We start from the raw sequence: 22246 nt of genomic DNA, 5'->3' as shown, positions 1-22246 counted from the left end.
TCCTTACATTTTAAACTGATGGATGTCACATGGATGTAAGGGGTAAGGTTTCTCCTTGTGGAGAGTGACAGGTCTGGCATGTCAGAGTGAAGAGGCCTTGAACTCAGTTGGAAGCCTCTTATACAACTAAATCAGATCTCGTGCTTTGCACTGGAGAGGAGCAAAACCCTGAAACACTGTGTTTGCAAACTGAAACTCTGGTTTGGCTTTTAGCCTAAGTCATATGGCAAGACTCGTTAAAGGATCAATATTGACTTTTAGAATTGCAACTTCCAATAGGTAGAATAAGGGTACCGTCACACTATACGATTTACCTACGATCACGACCAGCAATATGACCTGGCCGTTATCGTAGGTAAATCGTAGTGTGGTCGCTGGGGAGCTGTCACACAGACAGCTCTCCAGCGACCAACGATGCCGAGGTACCCGGGTAACCAGGGTAAACATCGGGTTACTAAGCGCAGGACCACGCTTAGTAACCCGATGTTTACCCTGGTTACCAGCGTAAAAAAAAACAAACAGCACATACTTACATTCCGGTGTCCGTCAGGTCCCTTGCCGTCTGCTTCCCGCACTCACTGACTGCCGGCCGTAAAGTGAAAGTGAAAGCACAGCACAGCGGTGACGTCACCGCTGTGCTCTGCTTTCACTTTACGGCCAGCAGTCAATGAGTGCGGGAAGCAGACGGCAAGGGACCTGACGGACACCAGAATGTAAGTATGTGCTGTTTGTTTTTTTTTAGTTTTACGCTTGTAACCAGGGTAAACATCGGGTTACTAAGCGCGGCCCTGCGCTTAGTAACCCGATGTTTACCCTGATTACAAGCGAACGCATCGCTAGATCGCATCGCTAGATCGGTGTCACACACACCGATCTAGCGATGCCAGCGGGAGATCCAGCGACGAAAGAAAGTTCTAAACGATCTGCTACGACGTACGATTCTCAGCAGGATCCCTGATCGCTGCTGCGTGTCAGACACAGCGATATCGTAACGATATCGCTGGAACGTCACGAATCGTACCGTCGTAGCGATCGAAATGGCAGTGTGTGACGGTACCCTAAGAGTTTAAGTTCTCATCTTCTCTGAAGAGACAATTTGCATATTTAATTTCCCATAACAGCAATGAATAGCCTATAAGTCTCCGTACACTGGCAAGTCAGACAGGCATGTCACTCTCCAGAAGGAGAATAGGTGCCCCTTAGATCCCAGACAGAAGCCTCTAATACAGGCTAATCACATGTGTTGCACTGATGAGTGGCAAAGTCCTGAAACACCGTGTCTTTTTTTCTATTCTTTTCTAGTTCTAGTTCTAGTGGAAAATACTGCACCAAAATGCAGGTTGTGACCTGTGCCTTGGAATCATATACTTACTAACATACAGACGTGACTTTTTAGGATCATCTGTGAGGTGGTCTGCATAAGGGGAAGGTTTATACTAATTTACATTAAATGGGCATTTCTGCTCTTTAAGGGATCTTCACATTCTGAGCAGTGTCAAATATCAAATGTCTTCTGATTTTTGGAGACACATTTTAAGCAAACATGTAATCCAATTCGCAAATCTATTGCTATATATAACTTAAAGGGAATCTGTTACCTCTGAGAGCAGCATGATGTAGGGGCTGAGACCTTGATTCCAGAGATGTGTCAATTTTTTTCATAGTTTTCTCTGCTGCAGATATAGCAGAGCTCTAAATGCTGAGCTCTGTATAACCCCGCCCACAGCACTGATTGGCAGCTTTCTGTGTACACTGTGTATTGCCAGAAAGCTGGGGGCAGAGTTGGACCAGGAAGCACAAGACACCTAGTCCTCTAATGATAATCTCCTGCTGATAAAACACTTACTGTATTGAAACTACAACATAAAGCCCAGTAAGTGACACATCTTTGGAATCAGGGTCTATTGCTTCATATTATGCTGCTCTCAGATTACATGAAAAAACATGACAGATTCTTTTTAACTAACTTTACCTTCTAGTCTGACATCTGTCCCCCATGTGACAGTTTCATAACATATGTAATTTACTTAGTCCATAAAATTCACCTTAAACTAAAATTATTATTATTATTATTTTTGCAGCACATAAACTATTATAAGAAAAGGCGATCTGTATTAGTCAAGGATAGGAATATTATCACATAAGATGGTGGCTGTTGAAATCTTGACAATCTACAAGATACAAGTTTTTGTTGTGTGAATTTTGATCATATGAAATATGGAAACAATCTGAACAAAAGTATAAAAAGCAGAGCCATTCCTCCATAGTAGTGTGCCAAGTGTTAGGGGACTACAAGTCCCAGTATATCATGTCATGACACTTTAGCTTCAGAGATATTGCGTGCCTACGTGTGAGGAATAAATTAAATTGTTCACATTGAAATATTTTTCTTCTTTTTTTGGCATCAGTCAGATGGTTACCTGCGGCTGTCTGCATGTATCCTGCGAGCGTACATAGCCGTCTTTCACACAAGCCGCTGGGAAGAAACAAGGTCACGATGGCGAGCAGACAGCTCATAACCAGGAGAGCACAACCTCCGCAGCAGAGAACAGCGCTTGTCTGGAATGACAAAGAAGACAGTGCCGAGATTTCATTATTAAGTCACATTAATGCAGTGGACATACAGTATTCAAGACGTAGGATCTGTTATAGCTGATGAGCGAGCGTTAGCTAAGATGTATGTGCAATGTCCTCAGCATTCGGCAGCACATGTGCTGCTCGTCTCAATCTCCAGTGTCTCCACTTCCATGACAGTGTTGACATCAATGAATGCCTGATGCAACATACGGCAAGCTTATCAACACGAAAGTTTCTTGTATGTGATGAACCTGTTCCTCCATGACATGAGAAGAGAGATGGCGGAGTAAAACGAGCTAGTCACATACTCCATCCTAGCCTGTCAGTGGGTGCAACTTGCACCTATTTGTCAATCATCTCCATTCTGAAGAAATGCAAGGCTCTGTTCACATCCACCACTTATGACGGCAAGAATAGAACAGCAACTAGACCTAGTTTACTTACTGGGTCTGGGCAAGCCCTGGGCTAATCTGAACTTTCACATCGGAATTAAGTGGTGTCTATGATGGACCTCACAACTAGCAAGTGTGTGGAGTCGTAACGTCACTTCTCACCTCTGATGTGAGTAGCGAGGGTTAACGCCTTTAAAAATTCTGTCATTTCCAGTTTCTTTTTATTAAATACTTTTAATTATCTGATAGTTATAGAAAAGTAAGAAGCCTTCCCAAAAATACAAAAAAAATTAGGTAACTCTGTTCATTCTTTTTCCAAATGATCATAATATGATACTGTATGTGAGAAGCCAGTGTTGGCCTATGTGTAGTCTGGGGCATAGCTATAAGGCAGGAATAGGTGGCCATTACACCCTGGCTCTAGTGCCTGAGGTACCCTGGGCTCCATTACAAGTCACCAAAGTCATAAATATACTAAATAGGAATTTGGGGTCCTGTTTAGAGACTCAAGAACTGAAAGGTACACCATACCTCCCAACTGAAAGAGGGACAAAATTCGGAGTGCTGCTGCAAGTTTTGACCACACCACTGTGACGACACAGCATGTATTCTTAATTAGGTCAGACATATTTTTTTACTAGATACAAATAGAGAAAAAGACCAGCACTTACAAGCTAGTGTGACAAGGTGCCAAACCAAAAAAAATATAACTTGAAAAACGATAAAGGTTGCACCAAGATTTACCAAGAATAAGTATTCTAGAACATTGAAACTGCTTTACTGCCATAGAAAATGGGAAATTTGCTATGGCAGTAATGCAGTTTCAACGTTCTAGAATAATCATTCTTGATAAATCATGGTACAACCTTCAAGTTATATTATTTTCACTAGGTCAGGAAATATAGACTATTGTTCATATGAGTCGGAACATTATCTCTTGTTGTAGATTGAATTGATGTTTGTGAATTTTTTAATGCCTGCTGTTTACCTATTATATCAACTCATACAGTTTATTGTTATTGTGCTGCTATCCTTGGAGTACAGGGATGCAGGGTAATTGAACAATCAATGTTTGCTAATATGTTTATTACCCATTGTATAAGTCCATGTAGCTTGCTGACCTGCAAACAGTGAAGGACAAACGATGCAGATTGATTAAATATCCAAACAATGAGATTTGACCTCATCCCACATTCTATCTGACCTAAAGGACAGATGCTCAACAGAACAGTTTCCAGGACACCATGGCTCCAACCTGAGGGATACAGACTGGGACATTTTACAGGATGCCAGTTTAAGGGACCACGGCCCTAGTTGGAGCAATTCAGATATGCTCTATTGACAATCACTGAACTCATAAAGACATTTGGAGAATCCAGGTTGGGACCATCTGGTCACGTGGCTCCATGGAGACATTCAGAGAAGCCAGGTTGGGACAATCAGGTCACCTGGCCATGTACCTCAATGAACTGTCAGCTTACCAAGCTTGTCATTACCTCCTCTCTGTGGGTGACTGCCAAAAGCGGGAACCACTGGTAAGGGTAGTTTGCCCTGGAACCCGAAGTCGCAGTTGCTTTAATCCCATTGATCTAGCAGAAGGGTGAGAGTAGTATTATGCCCACGGAAAAGGAGAATGGGCGTTAAGTGGGATGAGCCCCGGTCCAAGTGGTTTTTCTAAAGACAGCCAGTGCAATGGAAGAGAGCACCCACTGACCCCCATATCTCCACAACCTGCTAGCCACATCCATTTACCATTTCTTTCTATTCTGGCAGGAGGAGTTGTCAGAGGTACACTGGCAGTGAGGGTCATTCAGCAGATGCCTGAGACTGCAGGAAGTAGACCCAAATCCTGGACTGGACCGCTGTATCCGGAACGGTTGGGACTAGAAATAAGCAGATCGATTCACGGGACTCAAGCTCAGTGCTACCTGGTGGCTAGACGGGAGGCCACAAATCTCTTACCTTCCGATGTCCCTGACATGGCTTTTGATTGGCAAGGTGTGGTGCGATGTCATCTGTGGGTCCTGCTTATCTCTAGTTGGGATCTATGGATTTATTTTTTGTTTATTCATTCACAGTCGTAGCAGCCAGAACTTTCTCATCCCTATGTAACTTCACTATACGACATCTACATCTGTTTTTTTGTGTCTGTATGGCAGTGTTCACATGTTGCATAAATAATGTATTTTTTTGTTACTGTACAGTACAGACCAAAAGTTTGGACACACCTTCTTTTAAAGATTTTTCTGTATTTTCATGACTATGAAAATTGTACATTCACACTGAAGGCATCAAAACAATGAATTAACACATGTGGAATTATATACTTAACAGTGTGAAACAACTGAAAATATGTCTTATATTCTAGGTTATTCAAAGTAGCCATCTTTTGCTTTGATGACTGCTTTGCACACTCTTGGCGAACTTCAAGAGGTAGTCACCGGGAATGGTTTTCACTTCACAGGTGTGCCCTGTCAGGTTTAATAAGTGGGATATCTTGCCTTATAAATGGGGTTCGGACCGTCAGTTGTGTTGTGCATAAGTCTGGTGGATACACAGCTGATAGTCCTACTGAATAGACTGTTAGAATTTGTATTATGGCAAGAAAAAAGCAGCTAAGTAAAGAAAAATTAGTGGCCATCATTACTCTAAGAAATGATGGTCAGTCAGTCCGAAAAATTGGGCAAACTTTCAAAGTTTCCCCAAGTGCAGTGGCAAAAACCTTCAAGCGCTACAAATAAACTGGCTCACATGAGGACCGCCCCAGGAAAGGAAGACCAAGAGTCACCTCTGCTTCTGAGGATAAGTTTATCCGAGTCACCAGCCTCAGAAATCGTAGGTTAACAGCAGCTCACATTAGAGACCAGGTCAATGCCACACAGAGTTCCAGCAGCAGACACATCTCTACAACTGTTAAGAGGAGACTTTGTGCAGCAGGCCTTCATGGCAAAATAGCTGCTAGGAAAAAACTGCTAAGGACAGGCAACAAGGAGAAGAGACTTGTTTGGGCTAAAGAACACAAGGAATGGACATTAGACCAGTGGAAATCTGTGCTTTGGTCTGATGAGTCCAAATTTGAGCTCTTTGGTTCCAACCACCGTGGTTTTGAGCGACGCAGAAAAGGTAATGGATGGACTCTACATGCCTGGTTCCCACTGTGAAGCATGGAGGAGGAGGTGTGATGGTGTGGGGGTGCTTTACTGGTGACACTGTTGGGGATTTATTCAAAATTGAAGGCATACTGAACCATCATGGCTACCACAGCATCTTGCAGTGGCATGCTATTCCATCCGGTTTGGTTTAGTTGGACCATCATTTATTTTTCAACACTACAATGACCCCAAACACACCTCCAGGCTGTGTAAGGGCTATTTGACCAAGAAGGAGAGTGATGGGGTGCTACACCATCCACAGTCACCAGACCTGAACCCAATTGAGATGGTTTGGGGTGAGCTGGACCGCAGAGTGAAGGCAAAAGGGCCAACAAGTGCTAAGCATCTCTGGGACCTCCTTCAAGATTGTTGGAAGACCATTCCCAGTGACTACCTCTTGAAGCTCATCAAGAGAATGCCAAGAGTGTGCAAAGCAGTCATCAAAGCAAAATGTGGCTACTTTTAAGAACCTAGAATATAAGACATTAATTGCAGTTGTTTCAAACTTTTTTGTTACGTATATAATTCCACATATGTTAATTCATAGTTTTGATGCATTCAGTGTGAATGTACAATTTTCATAGTCATGAAAATACAGAAAAATCTTTAAATGAGAAGGTGTGTCCAAACTTTTGGTCTGTACTGTATGTGTCCGAACCAAACTGCACAATGACAATTTTCTGTGATTACTGCATTTTCCCTGCATTTTGTCATGAGCTTTCCAGATTATGTGATGCTTTTTGGAGCAGATGTGAAGTTGCGTTTTTATTAAGTGTTTTCTTAGGCTATGTGCACATGGTGTGTTTTTGATGCGTTTTCGCAGCATTTTTTCTGAGCGGAAATGAGCCAAAAATGCTATCCTTATGCAAGCTAATTCAATGACAATCCTGAAGTACACATGATCAGTAAATTTCCTTTGAGCGTTTGCAGTGCTTATTTTCTACAGCATGTCAATTCTTTATACGTTTCTGCAGCGTTTTTCACCCATTGACTTCAATTGAGTCAGTCAAATCCACCGCAAAACCACAGGTATAAAAATATTTACGGATTTGCTGAGTTTTTGTTTTGTGTTTTCATATACTTCCTGTGGTATTTCCCATGCTGTCATCTGTGTGACAGCGTGGGAAACACCGGCGTGGACGTTCTTATCGGTGGTAACGGTACTGCCCGTAAGACCGTTGGTCAGAGCGCTGCGGGGTCATGCTGTCAGATGTCAGCGTGACCCCACAGCTGTGACCCGCGGTACCACTACCACCGGTAAGACTGTTGGTCAGAGCACTGCGGGATCATGTTGTCAGATGTCAACGTTACCCCGCAGCTGTTACTGTGACCCGCGGTACCACCACCGCCGGTAAGACTGTTGGTCAGAGCGCTTTGGGATCTTGCTGTCAGATGTCAGCTTGACCAGGCATAAGACTGTCAGTCAGAGTGCTGTGGGGTCATGTTGTCAGATGTCAGTGTGACCCTGCAGCTGTGACTGTGACCCGCAGCGGTGACCCACGGTAAAAAGCTCACCGCAAGTCAGCAAGCATGGTTGATGAGACCACTGCTCCCATCTGGCTACGTCTGCTGTGACAGATAACGGTGACAGCAGGTGCCGCTGATGGGAGACGAAGTCTCATCTTATTTTTTGAGCACACTATTTTAAATGGGGGGGGCGGTCCTGTTACTGTGTAGAGTGACACTATGTTGCCTCTTTTTCTTCATGTGGTGTAATGTAGAAGTTGGGAAAAATTAAGTAATGTGTTCTGCAAGTGTGAGCTCGAGATAACTGTTATTTCCTGTAGAGACGAGTCCTGGCTGGAAGAAGTAATGGCGGTCTGTGCTGGATGAAAGATGAAGGACTTCACCTAGAGACGTCTCTGATGAGTCAGTGTGTTACCTCTACACTGACACGATACACTGTATACTATATACAGATGTCCTGTGTATAATGTCACCGGTGATCACTGTATTACCTCTACACAGACACTGCATACTAGATACAGATCTCCTGTGAATACTGGCAGTTATGGTGATAGTATTGTGGTTTTTTTTGCTTGCTTGGTTTTTTTCCTCCTAACTGAAGGGTAAATTGACTAGATCAATGGATGTTTGACAGGTTATAGTTTCACACAGCGTCTATTTTTCTGGAATAATCTGGTTCAGGTATATGATGACCCTGTCGCATGACCCTGTCACATGACCGGGTGGCCCACAGTGTCTGAACAGCCCGGGGCCCTAGCTACCCTTAATCCACCCCTGACCCCATGTGTTGTGAACAGGTAATTCAGAACCACAATGGACATTGAAGTTCAGAGCACACAAAGTGACCTGACAATTACCAAAAACAAAGGACGAGCTCTGAGACGTGGGAACTCTGCTGACTGCAATCCCTAATCCTATAACACCACACTAGAGGTAGCCGTTGATTGCGCCTAACGCTCCCTATGCAACTCGGCACAGCCTGAGAAACTAACTAGCCCTGAAGATAGAAAAATAAGCCTACCTTGCCTCAGAGAAATTCCCCAAAGGAAAAGGCAGCCCCCCACATATAATGACTGTGAGTAAGATGAAAATACAAACACAGAGATGAAATAGATTTAGCAAAGTGAGGCCCGACTTACTGAATAGACCGAGGATAGGAAAGATAGCTTTGCGGTCAACACAAAAACCTACAAACAACCACGCAGAGGGGCAAAAAGACCCTCCGCACCGACTAACGGTACGGAGGTGCTCCCTCTGCGTCTCAGAGCTTCCAGCAAGCAAGAAAAACCAATATAGCAAGCTGGACAGAAAAAATAGCAAACAAAAATAACACAAGCAAAACTTATCTTATGCAGGAAGACAGGCTACAGGAACGATCCAGGAGGAAGCAAGACCAATACTAGAACATTGACTGGAGGCCAGGATCAAAGCACCAGGTGGAGTTAAATAGAGCAGCACCTAACGACTTAACCTCATCACCTGAGGAAGGAAACTCAGAAGCCGCAGTACCACTCTCATCCACCAAAGGAAGCTCATAGACAGAACCAGCCGAAGTACCACTCTCGACCACAGGAGGGAGCTTGGCCACAGAATTCACAACAGTACCCCCCCCTTGAGGAGGGGTCACCGAACCCTCACCAAAGCCCCCAGGCCGACCAGGATGAGCCACATGAAAGGCACGAACCAGATCGGCAGCATGGACATCAGAGGCAAAGACCCAGGAATTATCTTCCTGACCATAACCTTTCCACTTAACCAGATACTGGAGTTTCCGTCTCGAAACACGAGAATCCAAAATCTTCTCCACTATATACTCCAATTCCCCTTCAACCAAAACCGGAGCAGGAGGATCAATAGATGGAACCACAGGTGCCACGTATCTCCGCAACAATGACCTATGGAACACGTTATGGATGGAAAAAGAAGCTGGAAGAGTCAAACGAAAAGACACAGGATTAAGAACCTCAGAAATCCTATATGGACCAATGAAACGAGGCTTAAATTTAGGAGAGGAAACCTTCATAGGAATATAACGAGATGACAACCAAACCAAATCCCCAACACGAAGTCAGGGACCCACACAATGCCTGCGGTTAGCGAAACGTTGAGCCTTCTCCTGGGACAAAGTCAGATTGTCCACTACATGAGTCGAAATCTGCTGCAACCTATCCACCACAGTATCCACACCAGGACAGTCCGAAGACTCAACCTGCCCTGAAGAGAAACGAGGGTGGAACCCAGAATTGCAGAAAAACGGCGAAACCAAAGTAGCCGAGCTGGCCCGATTATTAAGGGCGAACTCAGCCAAAGGCAAAAAGGACACCCAATCATCCTGATCAGCAGAAACAAAACATCTCAGATATGTTTCCAAGGTCTGATTGGTTCGTTCAGTCTGGCCATTTGTCTGAGGATGGAAAGCCGAGGAAAAAGACAAATCAATGCCCATCCTAGCACAAAAGGCTCGCCAAAACCTCGAAACAAACTGGGAACCTCTGTCAGAAACGATGTTCTCTGGAATGCCATGTAAACGAACCACATGCTGGAAAAACAACGGCACCAAATCAGAGGAGGAAGGCAATTTAGACAAGGGCACCAAATGGACCATCTTAGAGAAGCGATCACAAACCACCCAAATGACCGACATTCTTTGAGAGACGGGGAGATCCGAAATAAAATCCATAGAGATACAGTGGGGCAAAAAAGTATTTAGTCAGTCAGCAATAGTGCAAGTTCCACCACTTAAAAAGATGAGAGGCGTCTGTAATTTACATCATAGGTAGACCTCAACTATGGGAGACAAACTGAGAAAAAAAAATCCAGAAAATCACATTGTCTGTTTTTTTTAACATTTTATTTGCATATTATGGTGGAAAATAAGTATTTGGTCAGAAACAAAATTTCATCTCAATACTTTGTAATATATCCTTTGTTGGCAATGACAGAGGTCAAACGTTTTCTGTAAGTCTTCACAAGGTTGCCACACACTGTTGTTGGTATGTTGGCCCATTCCTCCATGCAGATCTCCTCTAGAGCAGTGATGTTTTTGGCTTTTCGCTTGGCAACACGGACTTTCAACTCCCTCCAAAGGTTTTCTATAGGGTTGAGATCTGGAGACTGGCTAGGCCACTCCAGGACCTTGAAATGCTTCTTACGAAGCCACTCCTTCGTTGCCCTGGCGGTGTGCTTTGGATCATTGTCATGTTGAAAGACCCAGCCACGTTTCATCTTCAATGCCCTTGCTGATGGAAGGAGGTTTGCACTCAAAATCTCACGATACATGGCCCCATTCATTCTTTCATGTACCCGGATCAGTCGTCCTGGCCCCTTTGCAGAGAAACAGCCCCAAAGCATGATGTTTCCACCACCATGCTTTACAGTAGATATGGTGTTTGATGGATGCAACTCAGTATTCTTTTTCCTCCAAACACGACAAGTTGTGTTTCTACCAAACAGTTCCAGTTTGGTTTCATCAGACCATAGGACATTCTCCCAAAACTCCTCTGGATCATCCAAATGCTCTCTAGCAAACTTCAGACGGGCCCGGACATGTACTGGCTTAAGCAGTGGGACACGTCTGGCACTGCAGGATCTGAGTCCATGGTGGCGTAGTGTGTTACTTATGGTAGGCCTTGTTACATTGGTCCCAGCTCTCTGCAGTTCATTCACTAGGTCCCCCCGCGTGGTTCTGGGATTTTTGCTCACCTTTCTTGTGATCATTCTGACCCCACGGGGTGGGATTTTGCGTGGAGCCCCAGATCGAGGGTGATTATCAGTGGTCTTGTATGTCTTCCATTTTCTAATTATTGCTCCCACTGTTGATTTCTTCACTCCAAGCTGGTTGGCTATTGCAGATTCAGTCTTCCCAGCCTGGTGCAGGGCTACAATTTTGTTTCTGGTGTCCTTTGACAGCTCTTTGGTCTTCACCATAGTGGAGTTTGGAGTCAGACTGTTTGAGGTTGTGCACAGGTGTCTTTTTATACTGATAACAAGTTTAAACAGGTGCCATTACTACAGGTAATGAGTGGAGGAAAGAGGAGACTCTTAAAGAAGAAGTTACAGGTCTGTGAGAGCCAGAAATCTTGATTGTTTCTGACCAATTACTTATTTTCCACCATAATATGCAAATAAAATGTTAAAAAAACAGACAATGTGATTTTCTGGATTTTTTTTCTCAGTTTGTCTCCCATAGTTGAGGTCTACCTATGATGTAAATTACAGACGCCTCTCATCTTTTCAAGTGGTGGAACTTGCACTATTGCTGATTGACTAAATACTTTTTTGCCCCACTGTATGTGTCCAAGGCCTCTTCGGGACCGGCAAGGGCAAAAGCAACCCACTGGCACGAGAACAGCAGGGCTTAGCCCGAGCACAAATCCCACAGGACTGCACAAAAGAACGCACATCCCGCGACAGAGACGGCCACCAAAAAGGATCTAGCCACCAAATCTCTGGTACCAAAGATTCCAGGATGACCAGCCAACACCGAACAATGAACCTCAGAGATAACTTTATTCGTCCACCTATCAGGGACAAACAGTTTCTCCGCTGGGCAACGGTCAGGTCTATTAACCTGAAATTTTTGCAGCACCCGCCGCAAATCAGGGGAGATGGCAGACAAAATGACCCCCTCTTTGAGAATACCCGCCGGCTCAGGCAAACCCGGAGAATCAGGCACAAAACTCCTAGACAGGGCATCTGCCTTCACATTTTTAGAGCCCGGAAGGTACGAAACCACAAAGTCAAAACGGGAGAAAAACAGCGACCAACGAGCCTGTCTAGGATTCAACCGTTTTGCAGACTCGAGATAAGTCAAGTTTTTGTGATCAGTCTTGACCACCACGCGATGCTTAGCTCCTTCAAGCCAATGACGCCACTCTTCGAATGCCCACTTCATGGCTAGCAACTCTCGATTGCCAACATCATAATTTCGCTCAGCAGGCGAAAATTTCCTGGAAAAGAAGGCGCATGGTTTCATCACCGAGCAATCAGAACTTCTCTGCGACAAAACAGCCCCTGCTCCAATTTCGGAAGCATCAACCTCGACCTGGAACGGAAGCGAAACATCTGGTTGGCACAACACAGGGGCAGAAGAAAAACGACGCTTCAACTCCTGAAAAGCTTCCACAGCAGCAGAAGACCAATTGACCACATCAGCACCCTTCTTGGTTAAATCAGTCAACGGTTTAGCAATGCTAGAAAAATTAGCGATGAAGCGACGATAAAGATTAGCAAAGCCCAGGAACTTCTGCAGACTCTTCAGAGATGTTGGCTGAGTCCAATCATAAATGGCCTGAACTTTAACAGGGTCCATCTCGATAGTAGAAGGAGAAAAAATGAACCCCAAAAATGAAATCTTCTGAACACCAAAGAGACACTTTGACCCCTTCACAAACAAAGAATTAGCACGCAGGACCTGGAACACCATTCTGACCTGCTTCACATGAGACTCCCAATCATCCGAGAAGACCAAAATATCATCCAAGTATACAATCAGGAATTTATCCAGGTACTCTCGGAAGATGTCATGCATAAAGGACTGAAACACTGATGGAGCATTAGAAAGTCCGAATGGCATAACCAGGTACTCAAAATGGCCTTCGGGCGTATTAAATGCTGTTTTCCATTCATCGCCCCGTTTAATACGCACAAGATTATACGCACCACGAAGATCTATCTTGGTGAACCAACTAGCCCCCTTAATCCGAGCAAACAAATCAGACAGCAGCGGCAAGGGGTACTGAAATTTGACCGTAATTTTATTTAGAAGGCGGTAATCAATACAAGGTCTCAGCGAACCATCCTTCTTGGCCACAAAAAAGAACCCCGCTCCCAATGGCGACGATGACGGGCGAATATGACCCTTCTCCAAAGACTCCTTCACGTAACTCCGCATAGCGGCGTGCTCAGGTACAGATAAATTAAACAGTCGACCCTTAGGAAACTTACTACCAGGAATCAAATCGATAGCACAATCACAATCCCTATGCGGAGGTAGGGCATTGGACTTGGGCTCATCGAATACATCCCGGTAATCAGACAAGAACTCTGGGACCTCAGAAGGGGTGGATGATGAGATAAACAGAAATGGAACATCACCATGTACCCCCTGACAACCCCAGCTGGACACAGACATTGATTTCCAATCTAATACTGGGTTATGGACTTGTAGCCATGGCAACCCCAACACGACCACATCATGCAGATTATGCAACACCAGAAAGCGAATATCCTCCTGGTGTGCAGGAGCCATGCACATGGTCAGCTGGGTCCAATACTGAGGCTTATTCTTGGCCAAAGGCGTAGCATCAATTCCTATCAATGGAATAGGACACTGCAAGGGCTCCAAGACAAACCCACAGTGCCTAGCAAACTCCAAGTCCATCAAATTCAGGGCAGCGCCTGAATCCACAAATGCCATGACAGAATAGGAAGACAAAGAGCAGATCAAAGTAACGGACAAAAGAAATTTCGACTGTACCGTACCAATGGTGGCAGACCTAGCGAACCGCTTAGGACAATCAGAGATAGCATGAGTGGAATCACCACAGTAGAAACACAGCCCATTCTGACGTCTGTGTTCTTGCCTTTCAGCTCTGGTCAAAGTCCTATCGCACTGCATAGGCTCAGGTTTATGCTCAGATAATACCGCCAAATGGTGCACAGATTTACGCTCGCGCAAGCGTCGACCGATCTGAATGGCCAAAGACATAGACTCATTCAGACCAGCAGGCATAGGAAATCCCACCATGACATCCTTAAGGGCTTCAGAGAGACCCTTTCTGAAAATAGCTGCCAGCACACATTCATTCCATTGAGTGAGCACGGACCACTTTCTAAACTTCTGACAATAAATCTCTATCTCATCCTGACCCTGACACAGAGCCAGCAAATTTTTCTCTGCCTGATCCACTGAATTAGGTTCGTCGTACAGCATTCCGAGCGCCAGAAAAAACGCATCAATATTACATAATGCAGGATCTCCTGGCTCAAGGGAAAATGCCCAGTCTTGAGGGTCGCCACGTAATAAAGAAATAATGATCTTAACTTGTTGAACTGGGTCACCAGAGGAGCGGGGTTTCAAAGCCAGAAATAGTTTACAATTATTTTTAAAATTCAAAAACTTAGCTCTATCTCCAGAAAATAACTCAGGAATAGGAATTTTAGGTTCTAACATAGGATTCTGAACCACTAAATCTTGAATATTCTGTACATTTATAGCGAGAATATCCATCAAAGAGAACAGACCTTGAATGTCCATGTCCACACCTGTGTTCTGAACCACCCTGATGTAAAGGGGAAAAGAAAGACAGAACACAGTGCAAAGAAAAAAAATGGTCTCAGAACTTCTCTTTTCCCTCTATTGAGAAGCATTAGTACTTTGGGCCTCCAGTACTGTTGTGAACAGGTAATTCAGAACCACAATGGACATTGAAGTTCAGAGCACACAAAGTGACCTGACAATTACCAAAAACAAAAGGACGAGCTCTGAGACGTGGGAACTCTGCTGACCGCAATCCCTAATCCTATAACACCACACTAGAGGTAGCCGTGGATTGCGCCTAACGCTCCCTATGCAACTCGGCACAGCCTGAGAAACTAACTAGCCCTGAAGATAGAAAAATAAGCCTACCTTGCCTCAGAGAAATTCCATAAAGGAAAAGGCAGCCCCCCACATATAATGACTGTGAGTAAGATGAAAATACAAACACAGAGATGAAATAGATTTAGCAAAGTGAGACCCGACTTACTGAATAGACCGAGGATAGGAAAGATAGCTTTGCGGTCAACACAAAAACCTACAAACAACCACGCAGAGGGGCAAAAAGACCCTCCGCACCGACTAACGGTACGGAGGTGCTCCCTCTGCGTCTCAGAGCTTCCAGCAAGCAAGAAAAACCAATATAGCAAGCTGGACAGAAAAAATAGCAAACTAAAATAACACAAGCAAAACTTAGCTTATGCAGGAAGACAGGCCACAGGAACGATCCAGGAGGAAGCAAGACCAATACTAGAACATTGACTGGAGGCCAGGATCAAAGCACCAGGTGGAGTTAAATAGAGCAGCACCTAACGACTTAACCTCATCACCTGAGGAAGGAAACTCAGAAGCCGCAGTACCACTCTCATCCACCAAAGGAAGCTCATAGACAGAACCAGCCGAAGTACCACTCTCGACCACAGGAGGGAGCTTGGCCACAGAATTCACAACACCCATGTACTATAAAACCTCTGATTGCAGAAATATTGTACAGAATATTGCGGTATATTTGAAATATAAAGTGATGAACCAAATAATAAAAATAGTAAAAAAAACATAATGTAGATGCAGATGTACACCGTAAAATTAATTTATAGTTAGAGGACAGCAATCACACAATGCCCTGTTACATACTGTCTTATATACCTATAGCGTCCTGTATATCTAAAATATCCTAAACAGTTCTTTTTTAGAAATATGGGTCACAACTCATTTTTTACTGTATTTTAACACATAAAACCTACAAAATCACTGAATTATATATATATATATATATATATATATATATATACAGTATATAAAGGATAAATGGATATTGCACTAAACGGACTCCTTGAGAAAGCTACAGGGAAACGTACGTTGGAGTTCTGAGGTGTCCATTTCTCTGGTCAGTCTCTCTTATATGGTATGCTTGCATTTGACATTTAGATTCTATATTCATAAATCTAGTTTTTTATCAGTTGATGATTATATTTTATGGTAATTAACACTATGTGTCCAATTTATAGCCCTTTGATCTACGTATTATAGAGCACAATACTGACCATATACTTTATACCCATATCTGATACGTTTTCCATGAATTTTTTTTTAGGCTATGTACATATTTTAATGTAATTTGTGTAATATTTCATAAAATTGTTTTTGTAGCTATTTATTGAGTGGCTAGAATTTTTTTGGTGTGTTTTAAGTAACACAGTAATGCTCCCAAAGCATAAATCCAATCTATGTGCCATGTAAACAGAACCGTAATGTGCCCATAGCATAAATCCAATCTATGTGCCATGTAAACAGAACCGAAATAACATAGAAAGTACAAGAAATAACACAGATTGTCTGCCTGCTACCTCTGAGATTAGCAGCTGCTTCTTCCTTTCCATTTAAACAGAGAACCAGGGAACAGAATATGTGATGATATCAGTATGATACCAAATTGGCTTCCTCAGAGGGCTCAGCCAGCAGGAAGCCTGGAAAATGACTTAACCACTTGACCTGCAGCATTCGGTGGCAGCTAATCCTGACTTCGGGAAGGACACCAAATATCTTCTACCAGGTGGGAATCGGGAGTAACGTGTAAATGGCTTCTAACAATCTGACTCTGAAAACACAGTAATCTGCATAGGAAATTAAAGGGGTGAGTAAAAATAAATCAAAGTCAGATTGGATGAAACGTGAATGGTTTGGGTCCATGAGCGAGCTTCCCGATCTGTGAGGAGCCATGGCAATGAGACGACAAATCGCTTGGCTATATGTCAATCTCTTAATGTATTTTCTCCATTTGTCACCCGGCTACAGACAGTAAAGGCCAATATTCTGACAAATGAATGTTAACAGGAATGCTCATTTTCGACACTGCCCGTGTAAACATACTCCACGATCAACCAATGTCACTGATCACATTTTTCTTATACAGACCTAAAAAAAAAAATAATTGTCAGTAGCTATTCCCTCAACGAGGATTTGCTGCTGACAAAGATGCAAACAGAATCGGGGTGAACGATCACTCTTCTGACCCTAATCGTTACGTTATAGAAATGCGACAGCACATTTAGAGAATCGGTAACAATGCTCGTTCCCAACTATTGGCCCTTGTGAGCATGCCGATGATCACCTGACAGTGAGCAAAACGCTTGTTCGTTGATAGATCAGATTGCTTCTGATGGCAATAAAAAAATGTATTATTTGTAGCACATCGCCCTGTGTAAACAGGTAACGTGCTGCCGACAACACGATGCTGGATGAGGACAAAATGATTGTATTAATAGATCATTCTGGTACAATCTGTTTTTGGCATCCAGTGTAATCGGGCCAATAAATGAGAACTGATCAAATTAAAAGTCGAAAATCGGCTCCTCTAAGTGTGCCATCCCACTGAGGAAGAATCCTTTTACATGGACAGAAACTGACCACAAACGCATGATTGTTGCATGCACAACAACTGCACCGAATGACTTCCTATATCATCGATAGTTCCATGATTTACAGGCAGAAATCATCATGAATTTGCAAACTGTAGGAGATAAACAATTGTTTCTAGGGTCATTTTTCCCCATCTAGTGTCAACCACATCCCTGATTACATGAGCGGATGTGCTGCCGACAATAATTTTCATACCTACTAATCCATACCCCAAAATGGATCAGTGTCCTCACTAATTCAAAATGAAGAAGAGACCCCAGTGAATATGGGGTCTGTCTGGTTTCTCCTTAGTGTCAGTTTTTCTTTCGTTCTAACAACAAAGGGAAGATGGACCCATTAATAACCAATATCCCCCCCTTCCCCCCCGACCCCTTGCGGAAAAATGGAATTCCCAAAGGGACATGTGAACATAGCCCGAGAAGTGGTCTGAATTGTTAGATTATGGAGGTAAATTGATTTTTTTTTGCCACAGTTGAAGGATTAACTAGATCTTCCATCATTACTTATTAGTCACCACTTCTTTTCGGGAAAAAGATAACGGCCAAGCAAAAATGAATGACATTATATAATATATGAAAGAGCCTTGTCTGCCAGAGCAGGAGCCGCGATTAAGCAGTTTTCCGCTCTGACAAGTGGGGATAGGTCCTAAGCTCTATTCCATCTACATGTCTAAATCCAGAGTTTCTCAACGTTCCTAAGCATAACCCAAGACATTGACAAGACACCGTGCTGTTTTAAAACTGGTGCATCAGCATAAAAGAAGTATACCCTTGCAGCATGGCAGCACGGTGGCGCAGTGGTCCTGGGTTCAAATTCCACCAAGAGCAACATCTGCAAGAAGTTTGTATGTTCTCACCACGTTTGTGTGGATTTTCTCCCACAATCCAAAGACATAATGAAGGGGAATGTAGATTGTGAGCCCCAATGGGGACAGTGATGATGACGTCTGTAAAGTGCTGTGGAATTAATGGTGCTATATACAGTAAGTAAAATAAATAAAAGTATGGCATATACCCTGAAGGTACAAGAACCTGAGCCCTGGATCACTCCTTGAAAGCAATACAGAAACAGTGAGGAAATGATTCCAACCAGAAACAACAATATAAAGAAAAAAATAAATATACACTATGAAGAACAAAACCTAAATATATAACATTTACGTATAGTTCTAGAAAGGTCGCATCCCCTTATTTCAGAGCCATTTACAATGACCAGTATACAGAGACGAGCACAATACAATGAATATTGCACAATGTCCCTGAGATGAAAGGTGAAGCCATGCTAATGTGATCTAGTGGCGGCAGATATATGGGGCCGGCCTTGGACGACCGCTGCTATAACTCATTTTATGTCGCCTGTGACGGGGACGACATGTGAAGCCCAGATAGAGCCCCCATCACGGAAAATAAAGCGATACTATATGTGACAGAGAATGATATCGATCACATCCCCTTCGCCATCCTAATAATAGGTTTCAGACAGAAGTCAGGAATTTCCATGGAGCTGCATAACTTTCCAGGGACAATATAAGAGGGACGTCCACTGAAATATGACTTTAATATGAACAGTCATGAAATTGGTAAAGTACAGCTTCAGCTTTTATTGATTTTCTTTTAATTTATTGTTTTGCGAGGGTAAAAGCGAAGGTCACTGCTTTGTTAATATGTAAATAGCGCAGAAACCAATATGTGCCAAATGATAGCAATGGTTTCCCCGACACAGAAAAGCCGGCGGTTCTTTACATGGGGATAAAGTGAGCTGTTCTGCCAAAATAAGATTCTAACTTATACCGTATTTCGATTTTATTAACTTTAGCTGTAGGTAAGGAAATCTAAAACATCAACTTTTTTACTTGTTACTTTTTTTGTTGCTGCTGCTTATATAGCACCACCATATACTGCAGCGATGTAAACAGGTATTGATGTGAGGGACAGTCTACTTTCTCCATGATCATCGCACACATACAATTTTATAGGAGGCAAGTTAATCTTTCACTTTGTTTTAAGAGTGTGGAAGAAAACTTGCACTGTATATTGACGGAAGCCTGGGAGCGTGGTTGGACTAGGAGGCACGAGACACCTAGTCCTGCAGTGATAGTCTTTTGCTGATAAAACACTGAATTTATTGAAACAGAAAAACACAGGCCAGTAAGTAACACATCGCTGGAATCACGAACATGCTGCTGATCTTAGAGTACATAGCAAAAACCTGCTGACAGATTCCATTTAAGTGCAAAATGTTGTGAAACAATTAGAAATTAGAGACAATCCTCATGAGTTATGTAAGTAAAAGATAAATTACATGACAGGATTCCACTGTTATCTATATAGAGGTCTAAGGTGCTGCTCAGAAAGAGTTTATAACGCACAACGTTACTGGTGACACGGGTGGGTAATAGAGAATGACCCCTGGTAATATGACAAAGTCCATAAGAAAGGTCTTTATTCCGTCAGACAGAAGAAGTATAGATGTCGTATGGGGAGAGTCAGAGGGAATCTGTGTGCCTTTCTAAAAGGCCAAGTTCACACAGAGTGCTGTCCGTGAAAAAATTCAGTACTCAGACCAATGTTACTCAATTGGGCTGTTCGGATGTGCGCTTTTTTCACAGAATGAATGTAGGTGTGAAATAAATCGCAGTCTGCAGTCATTTCTTCCATATTTTGGATGAGACTCACCTTGTCATGTCTATGGGTGCACAAAATCAAATCAGAGCTCAGAACTGCTGATGTATAAATACAGATGCCTATGGATTGTATATGGATGACAACCAGGAGAGGAACAATCAGAGGAAAAGTATAATAGAAACACGTCACCACTTCTGTATTTATCACCCACTCCTGGTTTCGGCTTACAAACACTGAGGTAAAATACTGACCAAATACTGAACGTGTGAACGTGGCCATACCGTCACGGACTTCTAAAAAGAAGCTCCCATTTTTGCTGCGTTCTGCTGCTCACGTGTGACCATGTGAGCTGCTCGCCCAGTTTGACATCTCTGTTCATGTTTTTATTTCCACACGTATATTGGACCTTGCTAATAATCCGGGCAACATGCTAAGTTTTAGTTCCAATGCGGGAAGGATGAGACACAGATTTGTGCATTTGTACATGATGATGCGTCTGAAAACTGCACTAAGTGGAAGTGCCCGACACCGCCGGCATCTCTCGAGTGGGAGGATCATCACTTTGTGAATGCCCTATGATTGAGCACAGATGGCTCAGAGAGACATGAAAACGGCTTGTAATCACCACCTGGCTGGCAGGAGCCGATAACTACAGGGATGTCGGACCTAGTTAAAAATGCAAGTCTTCCAGGCTCTGTCTGGTTTTATGATCCAATTCTGTGTCACCAAGGCAACCATGGAACCCAACCTAATATTAACCTCTCTGCATCTTCTTTATCATTGACTAGGTGATAAATCAGTCTTGCAAATTCTGCAATGGAAAATAAGGATTTATCGCACGTATTGATCCATAACCCCTTCGGTTTGACCTTAACATACTTATTCCCGCCATTATTTATTTTGAGAATTTTTCTATATGGCTTGTACCTCATCCCCTCTCCTAGTGTTGTCCAGGACTAATATATTGAGGACTTTGGCTGAGAAGAAATTATTTGGTACAAACATTAAGAGGCTGAGAATGAGGGCGTAGATTCAGTAGAAGCAGCAATAGAAGTCCCAGTATTGTGGCGGCAGCAGGAGACCACTCCTAAAGTGCGAGAGAATATCACAGCGGAAGGAAACGCGGTGTCGGGGGTAAGAAATCGTAACACTACACAACATTATGAATTAGAACAGCTCTGCCAATTACTTCTAGGTGTGTCTGTCAACCTGGTTTTGACTGTTACCATTAGCAACATAGATATCTGACTACAACTATAGGCTAAATTTACACAAGCCCATCGTCAGTATATTGGGAAAATGGAAGAAGTGTCCAGTCCTGTACAGAAAATGTAAATACCTAATTACATGGCAAAGTTTCCAGGGAAGACCTTTTGTTACAAAAATTGAATAAAGCACTTTGATAAACTGTGGTCTTGTGGTGTGGCTTCTTGTCGGGGGTTCCCAATATAGTGTTTGTTTCCTACTATAGAGGGTGTCCTACTCTTCATGCTCTCCTTCCACAATCAGATGGAGCCCTACCATACTATGTATTTCCTTTAAGTAGAGGGCTTTTCGGTCTCTTTCATCCCGCTACATTTAGCCCAACTTGGGTCTCTCCCTAAGGTGGCTAGCATATATGTACCATACAAAGGAACATTCAAGGGCGTAAAATCCAAGCCAGTACTTATTCCCTCTGTTTCCGCTTTGGTGGTCCCCTTTTTTTGGAATTCCAATGTAATCTGCTTATCACATGTACTTAACTTTGTACTATCAATTTTTACTTGCCTTTTTGTACACTGAATATATTAAAGAAGCACTCCTCCTCCCGTCAAAGTTTTTATCCTCTTAATGTATTGAAATCATCATATTATATAT

The 22246-nt window shown here is 43.1% G+C and overlaps 1 protein-coding gene across 1 annotated transcript in view; it reads right to left on the bottom strand.

Annotated features, from left to right (window-relative positions):
- The window catches only part of LHFPL7 (LHFPL tetraspan subfamily member 7), a 267644-nt gene that overhangs the window by 141548 nt on the left and 103850 nt on the right, over positions 1–22246 (bottom strand). The window contains exon 2 of the mRNA XM_069761064.1: positions 2421–2559. Within this exon, the coding sequence (XP_069617165.1) occupies positions 2421–2559 (139 nt within the window). The remainder of the gene's footprint in view (positions 1–2420; positions 2560–22246) is intronic.

The sequence above is a fragment of the Ranitomeya imitator genome, chromosome 3, assembly GCF_032444005.1.
Source record: "Ranitomeya imitator isolate aRanImi1 chromosome 3, aRanImi1.pri, whole genome shotgun sequence".
Taxonomy (NCBI): Eukaryota; Metazoa; Chordata; class Amphibia; order Anura; family Dendrobatidae; genus Ranitomeya; species Ranitomeya imitator.
This window is presented reverse-complemented; position numbering and strand designations above follow the sequence as displayed.